This window comes from Ascaphus truei, chromosome 2, assembly GCF_040206685.1.
Source record: "Ascaphus truei isolate aAscTru1 chromosome 2, aAscTru1.hap1, whole genome shotgun sequence".
Lineage (NCBI taxonomy): Eukaryota > Metazoa > Chordata > Amphibia > Anura > Ascaphidae > Ascaphus > Ascaphus truei.
In genome coordinates this window covers 363,853,744-363,877,471 of record NC_134484.1, presented here as the reverse complement: position 1 = coordinate 363,877,471, position 23,728 = coordinate 363,853,744, and the positions used below count along the sequence as shown (strand labels likewise).

The following is a 23,728-nucleotide window of genomic DNA, read 5'->3' as shown; positions in this document are numbered from 1 at the left end:
GCAGATCGGTCAAATATAAATCTTTCTAAATCTGGTTTGTTTTAATAATTCTACCATAACCTAATGCCTTGAAAGTTGGATTTTTGCCTAGTCTTTCATAACACAATTGCAACTATCTACAGACACATTTTTGTTAAACCCAATCTGTTTGTTTCACTTGTAAAGTAATTATGTAGTCTGCATCAGCTGAACAGATAAGTGCAGAACAAGAAGTATGTTTTTGGAAAGTAATTGCACAGGATCCCCTATAAATAAAAAACATTTAATTTTCACATGAATTAAATACATTTAATCACTCTTAAAATTACATTTGTATGTAAATATTTTTTTTTCCCTGTGACTGACATTTTAAATGTGTGCCATTGTGTTGTACTGATCATTCATGTAATTATTTAATCTCTGATCTCTTGGTAGGTTTACAAAGAACAAGTGCTGGAGCCTATGCTCAATGGAAACGAGAAAACACCAGCATTAATCACTGACTATAAAGAGTATCATACTGATACAACTGTGAAATTTGTTGTCAAAATGTCAGAAGAAAAGCTTGCGCAGGCAGAAGCTGCCGGCTTGCACAAAGTGTTTAAACTTCAGACTAGTCTTACTTGCAATTCTATGGTAAATTCTATTTTTATCGTTCTTCGTCAGTCATTTTTATTGAATTTATTTTTATTAATTAATTTCATTTGAGCACTGCCTCTGTAATTTAGTTTGCTCTGTTTGAGATTTGTTTTTGTAACGGTTTGGCTGCAGTAAGGAGACACAAGTATGTTTAATGTTTGTGAAATTAGCCTGTGACCAGGGTCATGATTGAGTGAGTGGGAGAGCAATCAGGAGAAAGTTGCAATGCATCTTGAGGTTGGGGAGAAATTTGGGGTTGCTCAGGAGACCCTGTAGAAGTGACTGTACTTGGGGTTTTTTTCAGCTGTAATTTAATTACAATGGTGAGGGGGAAGGTAGGAGTTAGGTTAATAGATTATCTTAGATAAGATGGAGCAAGGGCTGTTCCCTGAGGCTGAGAGTAAGAAGAACTGGTCAAGAGTTGATAGTGAAATAAGTCATCGAGAGTATCTGTTTTGGGAGAAGTCTAGAACATTTGCAGGCACTGAGAAGACACCAGCGAAGGAGACTGAAATAGGATAGAGAGGTATCAAAAAGAATGGTATTTAAGTCTATAATACAGGGCATCTTACACAGGAACTAGAGGAATTTGATTTTGCACTGTAGGCAGGCTGCTTAAAAAGCTAAACCGTAACTGGGCAAGAAACGTGGCAGAACATGAATTGGTAGGTAGAATCAATGGAAGCCGTCTGTATGATGCTGATTGAGAAGTGAACATGTTTGTCAAGGTAGAGCAATGCAAAATGGCTCTTATAAAATCATCTAGAAATATGGAAACCTTTTGCACACAAGCCTAAAATAATTGCATGAATCTTTTCTTTCTATTCGTTGTGATTGCATGGGGTATGCTATTAAGATTTGGTGCCCTCATGCTTTTGTACATTTGTGAGAAACTTTTTTGTAGCATGTTTGAAGGTGTCCCCGTAAATGTTTGTGCAATTTCTTTTTACCCTTCCTTTTTTTTTTAACATTAAAAAAAAAAAAAAAACCTGTTGCCCTAACACGACAGTGCTTCAGTGCTTACCATGAGGTTAATAGTCCCATTCTATTACCATCTTGTAATTACAGTTGCCCTCTCTTCCAGCTCCCTAAAATGAGCTCAGCCGTAGTCATTTTTAGTGGGTTATTTTATTGTTTTGCTGTTTCAAAGACAAATGCCTAGTGTTTGCTCTTGTGATTAACCTATGCCAGATATATCTAAGAAATAAAGCATTTGCCTATTGTTTGAAACACACAGGAATAAATGCCTGCTCAGAGTTTTGTGATTGTTTTATGGCTTGCTTTTAAGGTCCTATGTAGGAAATGTGATATTTTTAAGGAGGGTGCAGCACAATTATCAGTGCAGGAAAAAAAGAACTTCCAGTTAGGGAGCATTCAAGCCAACTAGAGGAATCACCTCTGCATATGGAACAGGAGTATGTAATATATGAAGAGAAGAATATTCCTCAGAAGATGGTGAGACCGAGGAGCTTTAATCTTTTTCTGCTACAGACACTGAGAAAAGAATTAAGACCGTGAAACTGGCTGTGGAGATAGAGGATGTTCACTCAAGAATAAGCCAAATCAGATGTTTATGGAATCCAAAAAAGGGTGGATATTTTTTGTTTCCTCGACTTGCCAAAAGAACCACTTTGCCTGTTTGATGGGATTTCATTATGTGAGAAAACTAAATAAACAACATTTCCACAGAGGAAGAAATACATTCCTACCTCAAAGATTGGAGAAGAAATAGTAATAAGCAGGGAATCCTTTTGTATATTTGGACATTTCCTCTGAAAACTCCTACTGAATAAGGATCTACCTTTTATTTCGTTCCAAAGCAAGATTCTTGAGGTGCAGGTGTAATGCTTTCACATAATTTTACAAGACCACAACATTTTCTTAATATCAACATGATAAAGATTCACCACTGGAAAGCCATATTTGTCTTCTTTTTTTTATTATTTTTTTAAATCCAAGTTGATAAAAGACAACATTAGACAAATGGGTGGTGAGATTAGTGTACTTAATATTTGATCAGACACTGCAATAAAGTTCAGGAACTTAAAATTCAGATTTGTTTCTTGTCCCCAGTATCTGAGGATTTTGCCCGGTCCTAGCTCAAACATTTTATGCGAGTCCATAGAATTAGTCATCGGCATTCTAAAACGAGGGGACTTTATGGCAGCATTAGGTCTGCAAGCAGCTGATTTGCACATTCCCATATCCAAGTATCATCAGAGGTTCCTCAGATTTGTATTCCAGATCCACAACATGACTATCACTTGAAATTCACAGCTCTCCCGTTTGAACTGACATCAGTCCTCAGGATGTTTATAAAAGCAATAGTAGTCATTGAAACGGCGTGGTTGATAATAGGAAAGTCCACCCGATAAGTTGAAACAGGAATTATCCAGATTAGTCCAAGTCCTTCAGGCCCATTGATGAATAAAATGAGCTAATTCCTGCCCCGCAAAATAAAAATGTTGGGATTGATATTCAATACAGTAAGGAACAAAATGAGACTTCCAGTAGAAAAGCAAGCAAAGATGGCTCATCGAGTAAGGTTCTTACAGAAGGAAACATCCGTATCGCTCAGATAATGTATGAAAATTCTTAAATGTCCTCCACATCGGATTTCGTCCCATCGGCGTGATTCCACATGAAGGAATTGCAAAGAAGTTTTTAAGCTATGGGGCCAGTGATCTGGTGTCCATAGATCAGCAAATCACTCTCCGAACCCTACGATGGTGGGAACAGTATACAGTATTAAGAGAAGATCTTCAGATGTCATCCGCTTCATCAACAATACTGACCTTCAGATGTCCGCATTAGGAGCCATACAGAGAGAACTTGCAACAAAGCCACTTACAAATTGCCATTATGAATCTCTTTAAGTTTGGATCCCAATATTAGATCTCCAGACTCCATGACGTGCACTGCTGTGTGAGGGGGAATTTGACTGCCGTAAATGCTCGTCTATTAGCCCTAACACGGTAGTGCGGGGCTCAACATTACTTTCTCTACCCCCTCTATTTTTTCCCCTGCTGTTTGTGTAGCTATTGATGGGTGTCGGTAGTAACTTTTGTTGGCATGCTTGAAAAGACAGAGTGATTCAGGACCAAGCTAGTTTTATGGAGCTGCGAGAGAGAGATTAACGTTTTAGGCTTAGTCCATAGACACTTCGCCCGTGCGGAGGCGCGCTGAGGCTGAGGGAAAGCAGTGCTTTCCCTGGCCTTCGAGCGCGCGCCGTCCGTGGGCGTGTCAGCGGGGCGGGCCAGTGACGTCACGGAGCTGGTTCGCCCTCATTGGACGAACTGCTCACGTTACCGGCCCTGCGCTCCCGTGAACGCCGAAACGAAAGATTTCTTAAGACACACGCTTCCGCAAGCGTGCGGAAGTGTGCGCGAGCCCCTGCTAAAGCCGCTCTCATTGCGGCTGAAGGGGCTCACTGGTAAGCATGCGTGCGCCTCAGCATGGGTCAGCGCCGCTCCCTGCACCATGTCCGAGGCCTTAAAGTAAAAGCTGGACCTTCATAAGATGAGATGGGCGGTAAATTTCAATAACATAGCAAAACCTGACAAATTCCTGATGAAATATGACAAAAAATGTTTGTGATCCTCCTTTCTAGGCCTCTTGGCAACATTGCAACTTCTTTCTAGAGCAGAAAATGCCATATACAGTATGTCACATTTACAAACGTTTGTGCAGGTTTTCCCCACTACAGCCTAGATGTTGGATCCGGTAATTCAGCAGTACTGTCATGGGAGAAATTTAACATCGGTGTGTGTGATGTTTTTTGTCTCATAAAATTGCCATTTCCTTTCCATTTCCAATTCCAGCCTTTCCTAACTTTTTTTTCCTTCTCCATTTTTTATCATGTAGGTATTGTTTGATCATATGGGCTGCATGAAGAAATATGAAACTGTGCAAGACATCCTCAAGGAGTTCTTCGATTTAAGATTACAATATTACAATCTACGCAAGGAGTGGCTAATCGGAATCTTGGGGGCGGAGGCTGCCAAACTCAACAACCAAGCCAGATTCATTCTAGAGAAGATACAGGGGAAAATCGCTATAGGTAATCATCTGGAGGAAAGTGCCTTAAATAGCTGTAGCAGTGTTACTTTTAAATGTAGTGTCATCTTAATGGCGCAGTGTCTGCAACTGCATGCCTCCTAAACATTCTTGGGCCATTCTAGGTGGGAGAAAGTTCCTCTGAAAATCCCTGCTACCTGGAATAAAACCACATGGCAGAATCAGATGAAGCTTTAACCTTTATGAAGTCTGGTAGCACCAGCGTACCACTGAGCGTGCAGGATTGCAACCACTTAACTTAAATGATGTAAAAGAGTCGTGAACGTAATATTCCCTTAAAGAGCAAAAATAGCGTGGTGATCCCTGAACGTCACGAGTGCCAGCCCTCGACTTTACGTTCAGGGAACATCATGAAGCCAGGCTGAAGATGAATTCCAGTCCGTTTCACTCCTGGGTAAGGATGAGACGAGGGGATTGTGCAAGGAAATAGCTGCCACTTTCTCAGCTGAAAGCAGCAGCATTCTTTAAATCGATTTTAGGTTTTGAGATTATTATTTTCCTATGGGTTATAAATATCTTATGTGATATGTTTAGGTGAAAGTTGTGGGAATCTCGTATTTCAAAAAGCGCTTAATACTTTTGTTAGTGAACAGTTTTGTGTGTATATATATACAGGCATACCCCGCTTTAAGGACACTCACTTTAAGTACACTCGCGAGTAAGTACACATCGCCCAATAGACAAACGGCAGCTCACACATGCGCCTGTCAGCACGTCCTGAACAGCAATACCAGCTCCCTACCTGTACCGAAGCTGTGCGCAAGCGGGGAGACTATAGAGCCTGTTACAAATGCGTTATTTACATCAGTTATGCACATATATGACGATTGCAGTACAGTACATGCATCAATAAGTGGAAGAAGGTAGTGCTTCACTTTAAGTACATTTTCGCTTTACATACATGCTCCGGTCCCATTGCGTACGTTAATGCGGGGTATGCCTGTATATATATATCTATATATATATCTATATCTATTTATCCGGATTTACATTATTGCATCTGGTAGTGCGCTCCTGGGGACAATAGCCTCACACCCTTCACTCTTGTCTGAGTCAAAACTATGCGCACTTCTCCAGCTGGGTGCGGTATCTGTCCCTTTGCAGTGTGACAGAAGTTGCACTAATGTTGGCTATATCTGTATATGTATATATATACAGATATTTGCATGCGTTTGCCTCTAGGAATGTTTGTTAATTAAAACCCTTGCTGTAAAATTCTATTTTTACGCCTTTTTGTTTAGTTACAACATTAGTTCTAAATTCGTGTTCTGCTGCATTTGATCACTTGATTATGGGGGCAGAAAATTCTTTGATGCGATGTGTAAAGGTACTTTTACGTATTCAAATGTATGTGTTCAGCATATTTTCTTTATCTTAGAGAATAAGAGCAAGCGAGATTTGATTCACATGCTGGTGCAGAAAGGATTTGAGTCTGATCCTGTAAAAGCATGGAAGGAAGCACAAGAAAAAGTAGGTTATTTTTCTTACAAACAGAGATGTTCTCTTATCAGAAATATTCTCTTATTTTGGTAATTTTCCAAATGATCTGCCTTGTTTTACCCTCTGTGGGTAGTTTACCCCCTAATCTGTGGCGACACATTTTATGGCCATTTAGAGATGGAAGCCCCCCTGTAGGCTTTCTGGCCTCTACGTGGCCCATAAATACATGGAAGGTACTCGAGTGGGCTAATATCCTACTGACGGCTGATCTCATTGCAGGCAACGGAAGAGGATGATGTGCAGGAGCTGAATGATGACAATTTCTCTGACTCGGGTACTGGGTCGGGACCTGATTTTAACTACATCCTGAATATGCCTTTGTGGAGCCTTTCCAAGGAGAAAGTAGATGATCTGATTAAACAGAGAGACATAAAAGTATGACTTCAACATACAGGCATAACAGCCTATATTATTTTTGACTCAGGATGAATTTACTCTTATGAAAGTGATTGTAGCGTGTTGGTACCTTTTTTTTAATTTTTTTTACCCCCACCTCAGGTACACATTTATCTTGTTTTCATTTAAATGTTTATAGTAAGCTTTATAACCTGTTTATGGAAAGGACTGCTAGCCATTTTGAAGAGCCTAATGCTTACAAATGTATAAAATGTCTTTGGAGTGCTACATAATCCGAGAGCGGAAATCGCTGTACAATGAATGGGGGGGTGGGGAATGCTACATTAATAAGAGACTAGGTTAAACTCGAGCAGAATGGGCTGTACCTTTTTAAGATACTTATTTAATTGCTGGTTTGTGCGCAGCAGTACGATCCCAGGCTAAAGAAATTTACCCATTTGAGTGTCTGCAGCAGAGGAACGCAGTGTTCTCTCGAAGGAAATTAATTCTTCATTTATTTGTGTTTTCAGGGGAAAGAACTCAATGACCTCAAGAGAAAGTCTCCACCAGATCTCTGGAAGGAAGACTTGGCAGCATTTGTTGAAGAACTTGATGTATGTTCAAACTCTGCTTTGCCTTATGATGAGAACTAATGGATATTTAAAGTGGCATTGCAATTTTAATTGAAATGTATTGATTTAACATTTGTTCCATCATACAGCGAGTTAAGCATCTAACTTTCAAGTATGTCATGGGCTTTTCTGGCTTTAAAAAAAAAAAAAAAAAAAAAAAGTATTTTTATCTTAAAATAATTAAATGTGTTCTTGTTTAGGTCCCTTACGTCTGGTTTTTAATTAAGGGATGAAAGACATTAAAACCTGATCAGGGACACTGCAGGCTCTGAACTAGGCTTGTCAATAATTGTAATGATTTGAAAAGAATCACTAGGTACTTCAGAAATGTAATGCTGCAATGTTAATTTCAGTAGTTTTTTTTTTTTTTTTTTTACTTTTCCTAGAGCTTTCCTCTTACAGCACATTATCTGTTAACGCAGACTATAGTTATTTTCAGATGAATTAAAAAAAAAATGTTAGAAATATTTGCACATTATTTCCAGGATATGCTGTATGAAAGTGTTATGTAAGGTATTTCTGATTGACTCCCGTACCGAATAATTTAGGGCAAATTCAGCAGTCATTTTAAGTAAAAAGCAGAACTATGCTATTAATGGCTACCATGTAAGGCGTGTGATATTTTTACCTCTGCTATTTGTCTTTTCCTAATATTCTTGTTTTTGTTTCGTCGCAGAAAGTGGAAGCACAGGAAAAGGAAGAAGTCCTAGCTGGGTTTGCAAGCAAAGCAATAAAAGGCAAAGTTGGTAAACCCAAAATGAAGAAGCTGACGCTTGGAGAGACCATGCCCTCACTCTACGGAAGAAGAATAGAGCCCCAGATCAGTGCAATGAAGGCAGACGTCAGCAAGAAGATGCTCAAAAAGAAGAAGGTGAGAGACCCAGGCGAACAGCTACTCACTCACTATAGTGTGTCCGTTAATGATTGGGATGTACCCCATCAGGACCAGAGATGCCTGCAAACTTTCACACACTGCAAAACAGGCTTTCCTGAGCTTTCACCTGTTCAGTCCACAGTGTGTTAAATATCTGTGTGCTGCGAGACCCTCTGGACTGCATAGTTCATATAGCTGCTTCTGCTTAAAAAAAACCCCAATATGATGTTGCAGAGATCCTCAGAATTGGTCGCAAAGTTTGGCCATTTTCTGTCTGAGAGCTAGAATGCCAGCCTATAATTTGAAAAATGATTATTACGAAGTAAGAACATGTATATACTTTGTAAATTAGTATAAAGGTTTTTATTTTTTTTAATGGAGCATGTGTGCTGATGCTGTATTTGGGTAAGCATGTTTTTGAGTTTGTCGAAATGCAAGAAATGTGGGACATTTTCACAACAATTACAGCCTCTCAATAGTTCTGAGGCACGTATTGCTAATAAAGGTCGAGCCATTGTAGCATATTGGAGGCGCCCGCAGATGTTAGGAGGTGCCCGCAGATGTTAGGAGGTGCCCGCAGATGTTAGGAGGTGCCCGCAGATGTTAGGAGGCGCCCGCAGATGTTAGGAGGCGCCCGCAGATGTTAGGAGGCGCCCGCAGATGTTAGGAGGCGCCCGCAGATGTTAGGAGGCGCCCGCAGATGTTAGGAGGCGCCCGCAGATGTTAGGAGGCGCCCGCAGATGTTAGGATGCGCCCGCAGATGTTAGGAGGCTGCCCGCAGATGTTAGGAGGCGCCCGCAGATGTTAGGAGGCGCCCGCAGATGTTAGGAGGCGCCCGCAGATTTTATTTGAACATTCTAAAATGCAGTATTTGTTCTTTAAATTTTAAGGGTGATGCAGACTCCCTGGCAATGAAAATGGAGTTTGATGACGAGTTTCTTGCCACTCCAACAGAGGGAGGTGAAGACTCTCAGAATACCACTCCACCGAAACCTGCAAAGCCCAAGCGGGAGAAGAAAGAGTCTGGTATGTCTGCACTAGGTGGTCATTGCTGCTTCCCTATCTTAAGTGGAATAACTGTGTACATGCACAGATATTATTTTTTTAATTTTTTATGTTTGTGTCAAATATCTGCAAGGAACCTGGTATATTATATGGCAACATTGTTAGGAGTGAAGGGCTTCTGTTTCCTGTTACTGTGATAATGGACCATTTTATCATAACTGGTCATCCTTCTAGTTTGCGTTTTACTTTTTATGAATTTTCGGAAAATTGCTTTTTCAGGTGTCATTAAAATGCTTTAAAATGTGAGTGTGAGGCAAGTAAGCGGGCTGAGTAAATTCTAACGTAATGATTTTAACCAGAATAAGGTCTGTTATCACCCTGTTAATAGAGTTTTCGATCACGTTCCATCCAGCAAGTGTCACTTTTTAACCTCTTCTCTGTCAGTGACCCCGCAACAAGTTAATCGAGGTAATCCTGGTTTTAGGGCCTCCTTCCCTAATTTTTTCAGAATAATTTATTCCACTTAAGACAATGTTTTTTTTTTTTTTTTTGAAACACACAAAAAAAACCTTTTTTGAGTATTACAGATTTTGATTTTGTCTTAGGTTCTCGAACCAAAAAACCCGTAGCATCTCCCAAAACGCCAACCAAGAAAGGAAAGAAGCGGAACCCTTGGTCAGAAGATGAATCAAAATCAGACAGTGACATGGAAGAGGCTGAGGCAGAGGCTGTGGTCATTCCCCGGGACTCGCTGCTAAGGAGAGCGGCAGGTATAGCACAAAATGGGACACTCTATCTCAGGAAAGCAATGTGGCACATGCATAAGAGAGTGGTACTCTTAATACCACAGTTTGAGGTGAAAGTGCAATTGTAAAATACTGGCTTTCGGAGAGCTACATATGTACTGGTACTGTGCATTTCGCTAGTATTGCAGCTCTGAGAATTGGATTTGTCATAAGTGACTTTAAGCAGGTAACAATGCCGAACCTGGATGTTGTGCAAGGCACCCATCCAATCCAGCAGAATCATAGACATGCATACAGCAATAAAATATTTAAAAGAACACACGAAAATACAACTTCAAATGTAAACAAAAATAAAAAATGGGAATCTTACATGAGTTCGATGTTTAAAAAAAAAAAAAAAGTGTATTTTTACATGGCAATGGCAAAGATTACCATAAACGGAATAGGATTTTTTTTTTCTTCATCTTTTAGGTGGGTGTTATTCAATAGCTAGGGGGGAGCAAGGTTGGGAATAATTGAACCAGGCAATGAGGCACTCGAGATATTTGGTAACTATCGAGTTTCCTGTAATGCCTGTAAAATTAAATGTGTTCTTTTTTTTTCTTCTTAACATAAGCCACTGCATTTGTAGTGTGTTTTTTGTCAGGAAGGCATTTTGTTCTGCTCTCCTACTGCTAGTAAGTGCTGAGCATCACAATGCTTTTACTGTAGATGTCCTTTAGTATCCCCAATCAAGCCACTTATCAAATAGTGACTGAATGCTCAGCTGCATTTGTTGGGGGGTAATGGCACATTGCAGTCTTTTGGGGACATTTACTGAGTCGAGAAGTAAAACCGTACTTTGGGTAGGTGGATACAGGTAGTTTTATTATATATATATGCACAACAGCAATGCCAGAGCCTTTAACTTCTGCATTTAATGCATAGAGCTGCTAACACATCCTATAAACCTTTCCCACAGCTGAAAGGCCCAAATACACCTTTGATTTCTCTGAAGAGGAAGATGCAGATGACGACGACGACGAGGCCATCATCAGCCGCAATAATAGTTTTAACGACTTGAAGCCCCGATCGCCTCCTGTTCTAAACAACCGTGATGACGAGGAGGATATTCCTTCTGACAGTCTAGAAAAGGACGAGTATGAATTATCTCCTTTCAAGTCGAAACCATGCTCAGAGTAAGTAGCTTCAGGACCATCATTTTAGCGCAGGTAAAATGCTTTGTTTCATAGTAACTTGTGGTGGGATAGGAATGCTAATGACTGTGATTTCTAGTTGTTTTTGGTCGAGGTTCTCTTTATTTATTAGATTTCACTTTTTTTTCTTCCTTTTTTTGTAGAAAATCCTCACAAGAAGAAAAGAAAAAGGACTTTGACCTCTTTTCATCTCCTTCGTTTTCTGAAAAAGTAGAAGATGGTAATGCAATTTCATCGTGATGGTTTTTGTGTGTATGTAATATTGAAAGGGGAAAAAAGAAAAATGTGTTAAATTAGTGGGGGGTTTTTTCTTCTATTTTTTTTTTTATAAAGATGTAACAAAGTGTGACAGTGATGAAGATGACCCTTCTCCCCTGTACTCGTCTACTGTCAGCTTGAAATCTGCAGAAAAACCTGCAGAAAAACCCGCTAGTAAAGGATCGACTAAGAAAGGTAAAGATGATCGGTAGAATAGAGATTACAACACGATTAATTTTTTTATTATTTTGGTGTGAACCCGTTTTAACGTGATTTAAGATTAATAGTCACTTGAATGATGTGGTTTACTTTTAAAGCATCAGTTACCGTATTTCATCTAATGAGCATTTGTTGGCTGGTCTTGACATTCAAAAATAATTGACCGCTTTTTGTAACGTTAAAGGTAATTGGGGCAGGGTGAAGTATGATGGTAGATGTAGCTCACTTAAGATTTAAATACTATACTTTGGGTTCTACATTGGTTGGATGGATACACACACACTTCTAAAAAAGGATGGATAAGAAATTGTTGAAAAGTTAGAGCAAACAAAGGTCTCTTTTTAAATATGACATATGGCGAGTGGTATACAAGAGGGCTTACTATTGTGAAGATAGTCAAGAACTGCAACTGCAATTGGGTAGGGTTTGTGTTGAACACACTACAGGAGATGCCTCAACACAGCATGTCAGAAAAACCGTTCGTTGTAGAGGTGAAAATCATGAAGTGCATTTTTTGCAAAATCGCACTTCCTGACTGGCAATGTCTTGAAATTTCTATTGACAAACTCATTAAAGACACCTAATCTCCAGAATTTGTCATATCAAAAAACCTTTTTTAAATACAGAAATGTTCCTGTCAAAATACATTTAACCGCCTTTTCCTTATTACTCATTGAATGTAGTTAATGACTATTTTACCTCTACAACGACGAGTTTAGGGATATATACAATGCAGTTGCATTGAGGGTATAAATAAGGCGCAGTAGGTGCATAAACTAGCTTCCCTGCTAAGGAGGCAAAAGCCACTAGGACATCTTAAATGCGGGGACCTCCTTCAAGGCTTGAGCAGATGGTGTTCTCATTGGTGCCCGTTTATCCTTAATCAATGTTTGTTTATATATTTTTACATTTGTAATTTAAATGTAACAGGGCTTTAGCAATTGTATTTCTAGGATTGTACACAGAAGAAGAAAAAGAAAAGCTTCACAGAACGTCTGATCAAATGCCTATTTGTATTGAACATACGTTTCCTTAATGGGTTTCCAGTGTTTTTTACCCAAATACTTTTGGAAAAAAATAAAGTTTCATGCCACAACCACTGCACCATTATTTATACACCTTTCTACCATCAACTTCTTTACCCCTCAATAAAAAGCACCCCCACAAATCCTTTATTCACACCCTCTATCTACTCCTTCCTGCTGCTGATCTCCCCTAAGCCTAAACCCAGACATACACACCTGATCTCACCCATGCCTCCCTGCCATCACTTCCCCTGTAAATTGTTAACCCTCTCATTTTAATACTGACTAACCTTAAAACTCGCCCCACAAATCATAAGCATCCCAATAGCCTGCACTCATGGTTACTGTCCAACACTCAGTCACTCCTACCAAGCACTGCCATCTACAGCACTTACTCCCTCACCTGCTGTCTCTGTAGGTTCCCCATCAAACATCTTAGATTGTAAGCTCTTCGGGGCGGGGATTTCCTTTCCTATTTTCTGATTTTGCTGCACTTATTGTATTATAATACCCTGTACTGTATTCTTTGTGAAGCGCTGAGTACACTTTTGGCGCTATATAAATAAAGACATACAATACAACCGTAACCTATTTTATGCACTATCCAGTGATGTTTCATATTTGCTATTTACCCTTTTCTCAATTTGCAGTAAAAACCCCTACAGATACTACTCCAAAACCGAAACGACCGCCAAAGAAGACAGAGCTTTTGGTGAATTCTGATTCTGAATTAGAGTTTGGTGCTCCAAAGAAGCCTATAACGCCCAAAGGTAAATGACGGCTTGGCTTGCTGAGCAAATTTCTTAATGAGTCACATTTACAAAGCAATGCTATGCCATAACACACCTTCCAGCGACGGAATACACACTACGGCTCATTGACTTGAATGGGGCCGTAAGATATCTTCCACATCCATTGTGTCTTGTGGCTTTGCACTGTTTGTTTTATCCAGTCGGTGTGTGTGTGTATAAGATTTAGTGTACACTTTGAGATCATCAGAGCAGTGTATTTAACACTATTGCCCATATAGTTTTGGCAGGGTGCTCCAGAACATCCAGGGACTTGCGCTACTCCCATTGAGAATACAATATGTATGCTGTGGTCTAAATAGTGCACATACTCTTAGAATAAGAATTCAAATAGATTTGAACTTTTACATCACAACATACAGGCTCTCTGCCTCAGCTTAAACATTAGATTATAACGAGACAATTACTTTGACATATGGAAGTAGCTTGGTAATAAGAGCACTGCTCTTGAAGTGGGTGGATCAACTTTTCTTATGACCTTTGTCAATTCACCAATATTATTGCAAGCTCTTCGGTGATATGACTCGTTATGCCTGCAAAATTCTATGTATAGCGCCGCGTACACTCGCAGCACTATATAAAAGGAGACATTATAATACTGGCATACAGTGTGAGCACATTTCATCAACAAGAGGGGGGAAAAAACTTTTCATCGTGACTCTAGAGAATATACCAGGGTTATTTTGGGAAGATGTATATGACAAAAAAAGCTTGAACTGCTGGACCTGAAGCGAGAACTCTCAAAAACTTGTCTTATAATATCAATTGTTTGCCCAAATAAAAAGGGTATCCCTTAATACTGAAGTACTCATTTACTCTGCACTATTGCAACTGGACTAATAAGGCTAATTCTACTTCATTTGTGACAACCACATCAAAAAATATCTTGCATCCGATAGGTTGCATGTACTGTCGCATTTCCAAGTAGTGAACAAATTATAGCGATGCACGGTAAATGTTAATGTCTTAAAACTGCAGGTCAATATGTGCAGCAATACAATCTGCACACCGACAAGTGATTAGCTAAGTTGCAGATCAATCCGTTATCCTGTAATCGTTCGCTGTGCTCGGGGTTATTTAATTCAGTTATTGCTGCAAGACAGTACCCACAATGCAAAGTTGTGTGTGGAATATCATGTGACCAGGCAGTTACTAGATACAGAGTGCCAGGTGGAGGAGAACCCCCTTTTTTGTGTTGTGTTTCCCTTATGTCCAATATGTTTTTTATGTAGCTTTAATAAACTTTTTTACTTGTCCCCCACCCGGTGAGTTGTGAGTGCTTCCAGGCATATCTGGCTGTCCGCCAATCCTCTTTGCTGTTCTTAGTTACTAGATACAATTGGTGCACTGTTAGGGAGAGGCAGGGCCGCCGAGCGGGGACGGGGGACGGGAGAGGCAGCCGGGGCTGGTGTCCCTTGTCCGCTGGCTGGGGGGGGGCCCGGCTTGCCTGCGCTGCAAATTGGGGGTCTGACTTTGTAAATGGTTTCTATACAAAAATACATGTTACATTAGAATACATTTAAAATGTCTTTAAAAATTGATAATAAAAAAAAATACTGCTACAAGTATTTTCTCATAGTACAGAACTGATTTATTTAAAAAAACAAAACACGTAGGATATTACTTTAACTGCCGTTTTAAGACGGTTCACATTTGTTTCTAAGCAGTTAGCCCCTTTTTGGATGCTGAATGTTTTCTACTCTGAAACCATGCTATTTTAAACGAATACCGCTTCTTATTACATATTGGTTTATTAATGTATAGGTTAGATACAAAATAGGTTTTGTGGTGATTTAATTTGTAATATTTGTATTTTTTGGTTTCATGCATGTAAATAAAAAAATAATAAGCTTAAATGGGAAATATAATAGGGGCCATTAAAACTACAGTGAAAATACAATGTGCCCTTCATGTGATAGCCACCAAGACATGCAAACAAGTGTATTTGAAGAAGTGTGTCACGAATGCTAAAGAAATGTAAATTGGCTTTAAATCAAAGTGTTTTCCAAAAGATTTAAAACACTCTTAAGCTATAATACTTATTTTAACTCTGATTTTTGCATCGGTCTTTCTAGTCTCCGCAAAAGGTAGAGGAAAGAAAAGAAAAACATCTGACTCAGAAAATGAAGGTGGATACAATCCTGGGAAGAAGCCCACAAAACCTGCATCCAGTAAAGTAAGTGCTTCTGTTTTGTAATGGTGCAGTCACATTTACTGATTTTAAAAATGCCATTTGTAAAAACACAGAATATATATTGTTTTTACAAAAGTGTGTATGTATATGTACATATAAACACCACACACATTTTATACATGGCTAGATGCGTGCGTATATCATCCTTCCATTTGGAATATATAAAATTTGGGTTTCCCCAGTATTTAATTGGAGTTTAAGTGTGAAATAAAAAAATATATGTTTTCGGGTCTCTAAGGGGCTTTTTTTTTTAATGTATGTACACACACACACACACACACACGGGTTGCGCATTTTCTAATTCTGTTTTAAGTCGGTGCCTTGATCAAAAACTGTAGAATTGCGGCATAATTATTTTCTAATTTGGGTACTATACCAGAGCAAAGCAGTAGCCATTATATGTTCGGTGGTATTTGATGTGTTTGGAATTAGGTTTTGGGAAAAATGTGAAGCAGTGGCCTGTTAAAGCATCTCAGTCTTTGCTGTATTCAGAAAAGCCTTAAGTCTCTAAGAAACGTGTGTGTGTGTGTGTGTGTGTGTGTGTGTGTGTGTGTGTGTGTGTGTGTGTATATATTACACATACATACATAAACTGTAGAATTGCTGCAGAATTATTTTCTAATTTGGGTATTATCCCAGATCAAAGCAGTAGCCATTATATGTTCGGTGGTATTTGAAGTGTGTTTGGAATTAGGTTTTGGGTAAAAATGTGAAACAGTGGCCTGTTAAAGCATTCAGATCAGCCTTATTGCATATATATTTATATATATATATTTATTTCTGCAGATTTCACGTCAGAAATCCAAGAAGGTGGCGACGCCAGCAGCACCAGCATTAGACCAGGATTCAGATGGAGATATATTCCCAACAGATGTCGGCTCTGAAAGTGCATCGCGGCAGCGGCCAGGGCGGGCCAGGAAAGAAGTGAAATATTTTGCCGAGTCTGATGATGATGATTTTGATATGTTTTAATTATGTGCCCGAAGTGCACGGAAAACTTTTTCCAACGAAGTATCTTGTGTAGTCCTTCTGTCCCTCCTGTTGCAGACTTTTGTACATTGTCTTATTTTATGTGATGACGTAATTGATGGTTTTTATTATTGTGTAGACATTTTAACATTTTGTTGTTACACATGCAGTTTTATGCTCTTTTTTACTCATTGAAATGTCATGTATTCGTCCAATATGGCTTGTAGAAATGTTTTAGACGGCCGTGCCCAAGCACACATTTTAATTGTCCTGGTTGAAAGAAGAAAAAAAAACCACATCAAACCTGCTTTTTAAAATGAAGATGAAACATTAAAAAAAATATATATACATTACTTTGTCTGTGTTCTCTTATGCTAATCAAATAATACCTTGAACGGTTTAAAATAAATATATTTTATTCTTTGCCAGGAGACTCCATGGAAAAAAGGTAAACAGTATATGAACATAGAAAGCATTGTTAAACAATCTCAATGTACAAACGGAGCCAGTGAAGATACATCACAGACTTGCTAAAATAGCCCCCCCAAAAAATCTATTAGTGCTTTAAATGAGACCTAGGAACACTTTTAATGTGTTGACTTCTCTACTGTGGTATATCACTCAGTCACAGTGATTCAAATAGATTAAAAGAAAAAAGAAGCAGATATCCTGCCAGTGTCTTGAGGTGAGGGGACATAGGCGAGCCAATCTTAGCCATATGATGCCAGTTAAAGTGAGGGCCCCTGTGTTGGTTAACATATTCCATAACTCATTTAGGTCAGTCCCTTGTAGCCCAGTGCTGGTTGGCCTAATCTCTATCGAATGTTGTATTAAGATCTTAAGTGCAAGAGGGAGGGGGGTTCAGGTCATTACTTTGTAATACATTGCAACTCTGCTCCTCCCCCTCTCCCCGTATACACTGAAGGTTAACAATTTATTCATAAACGAGCTGTTGTGCACAAAACAGATGTATCATTTTCTGGGTACTATATGGTTTGAGGGGGACCTCGTATGTTGTACCAACTCATAAGTAGTGAACCACACAAACACTTCTCAAATGGATTGTGAACAAGTAAACATAAAAACATTGTAACACTGGAAAGTGCCTTGGAGGCTATCAGTACTGCAGTAATGCACCTGTATATATACTCATCAGCTGAACTAACATCTCTCGCTTCCCATTTTAAAGTGACATTGACAACTCTACAATTACATTTCTTTTAACTGAACTGGCAGTTACTCTGAGATACAAAACAGTCTTCAGATAATGTAGTGACTTTAGTTTCCTCACACAGTTGGGGTAGAAGATGGAATACACAATGCAGTTCAGGGCATGTAAAGAAATATTTCATTGTAACTAAATGAAAGTCTTAGTTTCTCATGTGGACATGTACAACAGTCCATTTTGTTACCTTGTTGTCTTGATCATTTTATGTATGCAAGACGGAAAGGAAAGCACCAAACATCCAGCAGAGAACAGAACCGTAAATATGTATGTACAAAGTCCCTCCCCCCCCAACAAAAAGTTTCCCCAAGTCTTGGAGCAGTCTGCAGATATCATGCAAATCTTTGATGATCAGAAGAGAAAATAGATGCTTTATTTCTTGTTCTGTAAAATGGCTGCTTTAGTGTTTTCAAAATGTCATTTTTTTTTTCTTCTAGTTTTAAGAGTCCAGCGAAGTTAAGAATGTAAACAGCAAAAGTATATAGGTGTATTATAAATGAGAACCATCTTGCTCTTTTGGGGGTTTTAATATACTTCTTGAGTTCACAAAGTGAGCAGCGGAATACCGATGATCCTCCTTGTTTGTCATCCCTGTGTGCATACTGTGTTGGGAATGTCTGAAGTAGAGGGGAATGTTTTATTGCAACTGTGCACATTTGCTGACACTGTCCTTCTCCGAGCTGGGTGAGGTGCTGTGACTGTGCTCTGCTGCATTCTCATTTGAACTAGATGACGTGGCCTCGTGCCCCTCTGAATTCTCTAGCATTTCCTGAATGAGCGGTGGCATTGATCCAGGGATTTCCAGCTTCAGTGTGATAACACGTTCTGCACCTGCACATAAGAACCATAGAGAAAAAAAAACCGTTGCGTTATGGCTGCACAATTCTTTTTAGATTTTAATAACCTAATCCCATGCACAAGTGCTTGACCCGATATGGTGAATTTATCCAAAGGTTTATTAAAATGCATTGTTTATTTTTAATAGTTCACATTTAGATAGGAAACGAGGCCTACTTTTCCTTTTAGATTTTTTTATGTTTTATTTCCCTGTGATGTCGTAGAAAGAAAAGAAAAGCAACGAAGATTAAACAAATTCTATAATTGCATCAACAATGTTAATTTCCAGAAGAAACAGAATACTTTTATTTTAAATGGAATGTGTAAGCAAATGGTGCCGTTTTTGTTTGGTATCTCTATTGTGGCATCAATCAATGAAATAGTAAAAAAAAAAAATATATATATATATGTGGGGTTTTTGTTTTTTAAACATCACCTTACAATCCTTTCACTTGTATGGGGCTTGTAGGTTTTTCTTATGGCTTAGTAAATATCTGCTTCTTTCTATCAAAAATTCCAGCCAATGTTTATCAAAATCGGAGAAGAATTTTGTCTAATAAACTTTGGGTAAAATGACCATGTAGGGAAGGTTTTTTTTACAAGCTTTCTTCAATATGCCCAACATAAATCACATATTATCCTGATATCACAACTTTAAATGATACATCAAAAATGCATTAGCATTGTAGCTATGAATTGCTATGTTTACATTTCTGATTAGTGTCTTAATGACAGTGTCTGACTGACATAGAATTAGACTAGAATTAGTGTCTGACTGACATAGAAATTTAAGAGAATTTTAAATGTAATGCAAACATTGTCATCAACAACCTACTAAATCATCTCTTAACTGCAGGAATCCATGCTATTGGGCTGAGGCTCCTTTTAGTGACTCCACCTTAATTTTGAAATATTAATATAAAAAGGTAGTAGTAGCCTATGACCCAGGGATTTTCAACTGGCGGCTTGTGGGACTGGTCCACAATTTTTATCTTGCCTACTCCTGAGCAGGCAGCATTTAAAACCCAAATTAGACCTGATTTCCACCCCCTCAGATTAGCTCACTCATGCAGGTGCATTGATTATATGTTTAAGCCTCCAACAGTCTACGTCATACTTAGTGTGAAGCAGAAGAGTAGGTAGACCATCAGCACCACCCACCTCTCTCCAGAACATTCCTTTACCTCACCAATCCCAGTATCAGCTGTTTAATACCATTCCAATCCCTTCCACCCATGCAAGTGCCAGATCCTTCATGTCAAACATCTCCCCTCCATACCATTCATAGATTCCCTCAACCTTCCATTCAAACTCCCTTATCTGGCTTGACCCCAATGATGGAGAATGTCCTGCCCACCCCACATCAGTGACTAATACTGTCTTGCTCAATTGACTGCCAATACTCAACTACCCCAAAGTGATTAACTGTGGGTCTAGCCCTCCTGACTTAAAAAAAATAAATAAAAATGATGTATTCTGGTCCCCCAAAGAAACTAGTTGAAGAGCCCTGTGAAAATGCATCATCCACACAGTGTAGAAAGGAGTTGACATGGGATTCACCTCCCTAATCAATGCTTACAAAGGTTTGTTGTGGAAATGAGAAAAGCAACGTCCTTTATGGAGCCCTAAGATTACAAACTTTGACCTACCTTTTGCGCTAATGCTGCGAAGATCTGTGATCTTCATTAAAATCTTTGGAAACATGTGGGGCTTGTTGGGTCTTCTCTTCCTGATGTAAATTTTCAGTGCTTCCAGCAGGGGTTCTTGCAGTTTATCTACTTTAGCTGGTTCCTCAAGATCCTGACGATCTAGATAAGTAAACAAAGTGATTCTGAAATCATATTTCAAACTCTTAAGACCGATAGTTACATAGTAGATGAGGTTGAAAAAAGACATATGTCGATCAAGTTCAACCTATGCTCAATTTAGACTACAAATAATTATCCTTTATTTGTATTTACAGTCTTTTGATGCAGAGGAAGGCAAACAAAAAAACCGCAGTGAAACATCCAAGCCTCCGAGGGGGGAAATTAAATTCTGTCCTGACTCCAAATAATGGCAATCAGATTACTCCCTGGATCAATATCCTTCCCATGTTTACTTATTTGGTATATCCCTGTATACATTTCCTTTCTAAAAAGATATCCAACCTTTTTCTGCAATTTATTTTATCTGCCACCACAGTCTCCATGGGTAATGAATGTGAATTAACTGCCCTTAATGTAAAGAACCCTTTCCTTTCTTGCTTGTGAAATCTCCTTTCCTCCAACCTGAGGGATGACCCTGTGTCGTTTGTACTGCCCTTGGTATGAATAGTTCTTTTGAAAGCTGCTTGTATTTTCCCTCAATATATTTGTATATAGTTATCTTGGCTCTTCTCTGCACTTTTTCTAGTTCCATGTCTTTTTTTATGGAGTGGTGCCCAAAATTGTCCTCCATATTCAAGGTGTGGTCTTACTAATACTTTATAGAGTGGCATAATTATGCGTACGTCCCTTCCATCCATTCCCCATTTAAATGGTGAAGAAAAGGTCAAGCGCAAATAACATTAAATAATATACTGTCCTTCGAGAGTGCGGCTCCCGACACAGGATTCAGACCAAATCCAATCAGCAATCGAAGAAGAAAACAGGTGCGCAAATCACTTCAAGACATGGAAGAGAAGTAAAGATACCAAATAGTGCAATATTGTCAACCCCAACAATGAAATCAATGTTGATAGCTCTATAAAATTTTCACTCACGTGTACAATGTGATAGTAAAGCGTTGTGGTTATTAGAAGTTACCAACTTTAGTTTCCAGATAGGTATTCCAGATCCATAGAAAAGGAAGGGATATCTATATACAGAAAGGAAAAAGCAAAATAGTATAATACTGCTTTTAATATTAAAAACACAAAGTATTCCACTTACATAAGTGCCTTTGTGGTGAGCATTCAGACCACCCTGGGTCATATGGACAGACTGGCCAGTCTGAATGCTCACCACAAAGGCACTTATGTAAGTGGAATACTTTGTGTTTTTAATATTAAAAGCAGTATTATACTATTTTGCTTTTTCCTTTTTTGTATATGGATATCTCTTCCTTTTCTATGGATCTGGAGTACCTATCTGGAAACTAAAGTTGGTAACTTCTAATAACCACAACGCTTTACTATCACGTTGTACACGTGAGTGAAAATTTTATAGAGCTATCAACATGGATTTCATTGTTGGGGTTGACAATACTGCACTATTTGGTATCTTTACTTCTCTTCCATGTCCTGGTGTGATTCCCCATTTAAAGCAAGATAAGATTTTATTTGCCTTTGCAGCTACTGCATGACATTGGGCACTATTGTTTTCATTTATGACAACTCTGTTGTCTATCCTTTAACCAGTTTTCAAAAAGCCTTTGCAAAATCTAAATATACATCAACTGCATTACCCTGGTCTACATTCCTACTTACCACCTCAAAGAAACTAATAAGGTTAGTTTGGCATGACCTATCCATACGGACTATTACTAATAATTGTGTTATCCATCAGGTATTGCCTGTACTAAAGATTTACAGGTCTGTAATTCCCCGGTTGTAATCTAACTCCCTATTTAAATAAAGACACCACGTCTGTTTTACACCAATCTTGTGATACTGAGCCTGTGGAAATAGAGTCCTTGAATATTAAATGTAATCTTTGGATTATTACTGAACTTACTCCTTAAGAAGCCTTGGGTGTATCGGGGCCAGGTGCATTATTTACTTTAATTTTATCAAGCCGCCTATGCATTTTTTCCCCAGTTAACCAATTGTTTGTCACTATAGAGGTTGTGGCTTCCTCCTATGGCACTGTTTCAACTGAGTCCTCCCTGGTCAATACAGAGGCAAAGAATTTGTTTAATACCTCTGCTTTTTCCTTATCTCCAATAATGTTCTTGCCCATCTCACACTGAAAGGGCCCTATGTTTTATTTTCTCATCTTTTTGTAATTAAGGTGATTAAAGAACTTTTTGCGGTTGATCGTACTTTCTATTGCAATCCTTTTATGATTTAAAATGTTTGCTAATTTGATTGTCCTTTTGCAACTTTTGTTACATTCGTTACAATTCTGATATGATGCCTCTGTCCCTTCTGACTTTAACACTCTAAAAGTCTCCCTCTTCTTTTCCATTTCCTCCCCTACCTGTTTATTTAGCTACTGCATGGTCCTGTTAAATATTTTGGCAGCGTAATTTTCATACCCGTCAGTCACACAAATTAAGTATTTTTCAGGTCAGTAGATGGCAGCAGTTTGCAAACACAAAAATAAAAACCTGTACCATCTGGTTGAAACAAATGTGTTGCACTATGAGGAAAAGGCTATATTTGGCCTGCTGACATCCGAGTGGCTTTCAAGTTTAATTCTTTACAAAAATGTTGCTCGGATGCCTGTTTTACCAAAGATACTCCATCACTGAAACATCCACTATTTCTCCCTTAATAGAGTTGATCTGTTTTGAAAGCAATTTCTATATATTATATGTACACAAGGTTGTTTTAAAAGCTTCAATACATTACGTGCATCCAACCATTCAGAGCACAAGTGGTACTGTGAAGAAGCACTGATTGCTTCTCATTCCTAAGTAAGAGGACAGTCCTTTGATGTTCTACTGCATTTCAGCTTATGACTTTTATAGCAGGCTGCAGAGGTTTATGTAATGTTCACTACACTTATTTGTAACATGTCTAATGGGTGTAGTTTTTTTTTTTTTTTTTTTACAGGCTTGATATAAAGATCTATAAAATCGCTGCCATATGACCCTAAATTCTGGGTAAGGTGGACACTTTAGGTTTAGCTTTTTGAGCACCAAGAAAACATCTGAATAAACATCATATACACACCAGCCAATTGGCAACCACCCAGTATTGGAACAGAATTTCTCAATGGCGTGCCGAATTGTCATTCACATTCATCCATTGACCTAAGATAGTACCTAGACCAATAATATTCTCTTGTAACCTGAATTAATTTCTGGAGCAAAACAAAATGTATTGTATTTATTAACAAGAGAGTCTCCAATGCTAGAGAACATTAGTGGCAAGCAATACATTCAACAGCATTTAAAAGGTGTAAGTAGTTTTTGACAAGTCACCACCCCAGGGATCCAGACTATCAGCTTATTGGTTGGTAAAAAAAAAAAACAGATCAAGAATGCACTTTGCAATATTTGATTTCATACTGTAACACCACC

At 38.7% G+C, this 23,728-nt stretch overlaps 2 protein-coding genes across 8 annotated transcripts in view; one reads left to right on the top strand and one right to left on the bottom strand.

Moving 5' to 3' along the window:
- TOP2B (DNA topoisomerase II beta) overlaps positions 1-16,808 on the top strand; it is a 52,555-nt gene extending 35,747 nt beyond the window's left edge. For both annotated transcript variants that reach the window (XM_075586962.1, XM_075586963.1), the window contains exons 23-36: positions 415-615; positions 4,483-4,678; positions 6,074-6,165; positions 6,415-6,570; positions 7,062-7,145; positions 7,840-8,034; positions 8,928-9,063; positions 9,648-9,812; positions 10,750-10,966; positions 11,128-11,204; positions 11,318-11,437; positions 13,137-13,256; positions 15,371-15,471; positions 16,276-16,808. In XM_075586962.1, coding sequence (XP_075443077.1) covers positions 415-615; positions 4,483-4,678; positions 6,074-6,165; positions 6,415-6,570; positions 7,062-7,145; positions 7,840-8,034; positions 8,928-9,063; positions 9,648-9,812; positions 10,750-10,966; positions 11,128-11,204; positions 11,318-11,437; positions 13,137-13,256; positions 15,371-15,471; positions 16,276-16,461 — 2,046 coding nt within the window. In that variant the 3' untranslated portion in view covers positions 16,462-16,808. The remainder of the gene's footprint in view (positions 1-414; positions 616-4,482; positions 4,679-6,073; positions 6,166-6,414; positions 6,571-7,061; positions 7,146-7,839; positions 8,035-8,927; positions 9,064-9,647; positions 9,813-10,749; positions 10,967-11,127; positions 11,205-11,317; positions 11,438-13,136; positions 13,257-15,370; positions 15,472-16,275) is intronic.
- A 48-nt stretch (positions 16,809-16,856) lies between these two features.
- Positions 16,857-23,728, bottom strand: part of RARB (retinoic acid receptor beta) — a 506,982-nt gene continuing 500,110 nt past the window's right edge. For all 6 annotated transcript variants that reach the window (XM_075586965.1, XM_075586964.1, XM_075586968.1 and 3 more), the window contains 2 exons: positions 20,170-20,328; positions 16,857-18,514 (listed from right to left, as the gene is read on the bottom strand). In XM_075586965.1, coding sequence (XP_075443080.1) covers positions 18,321-18,514; positions 20,170-20,328 — 353 coding nt within the window. In that variant the 3' untranslated portion in view covers positions 16,857-18,320. The remainder of the gene's footprint in view (positions 18,515-20,169; positions 20,329-23,728) is intronic.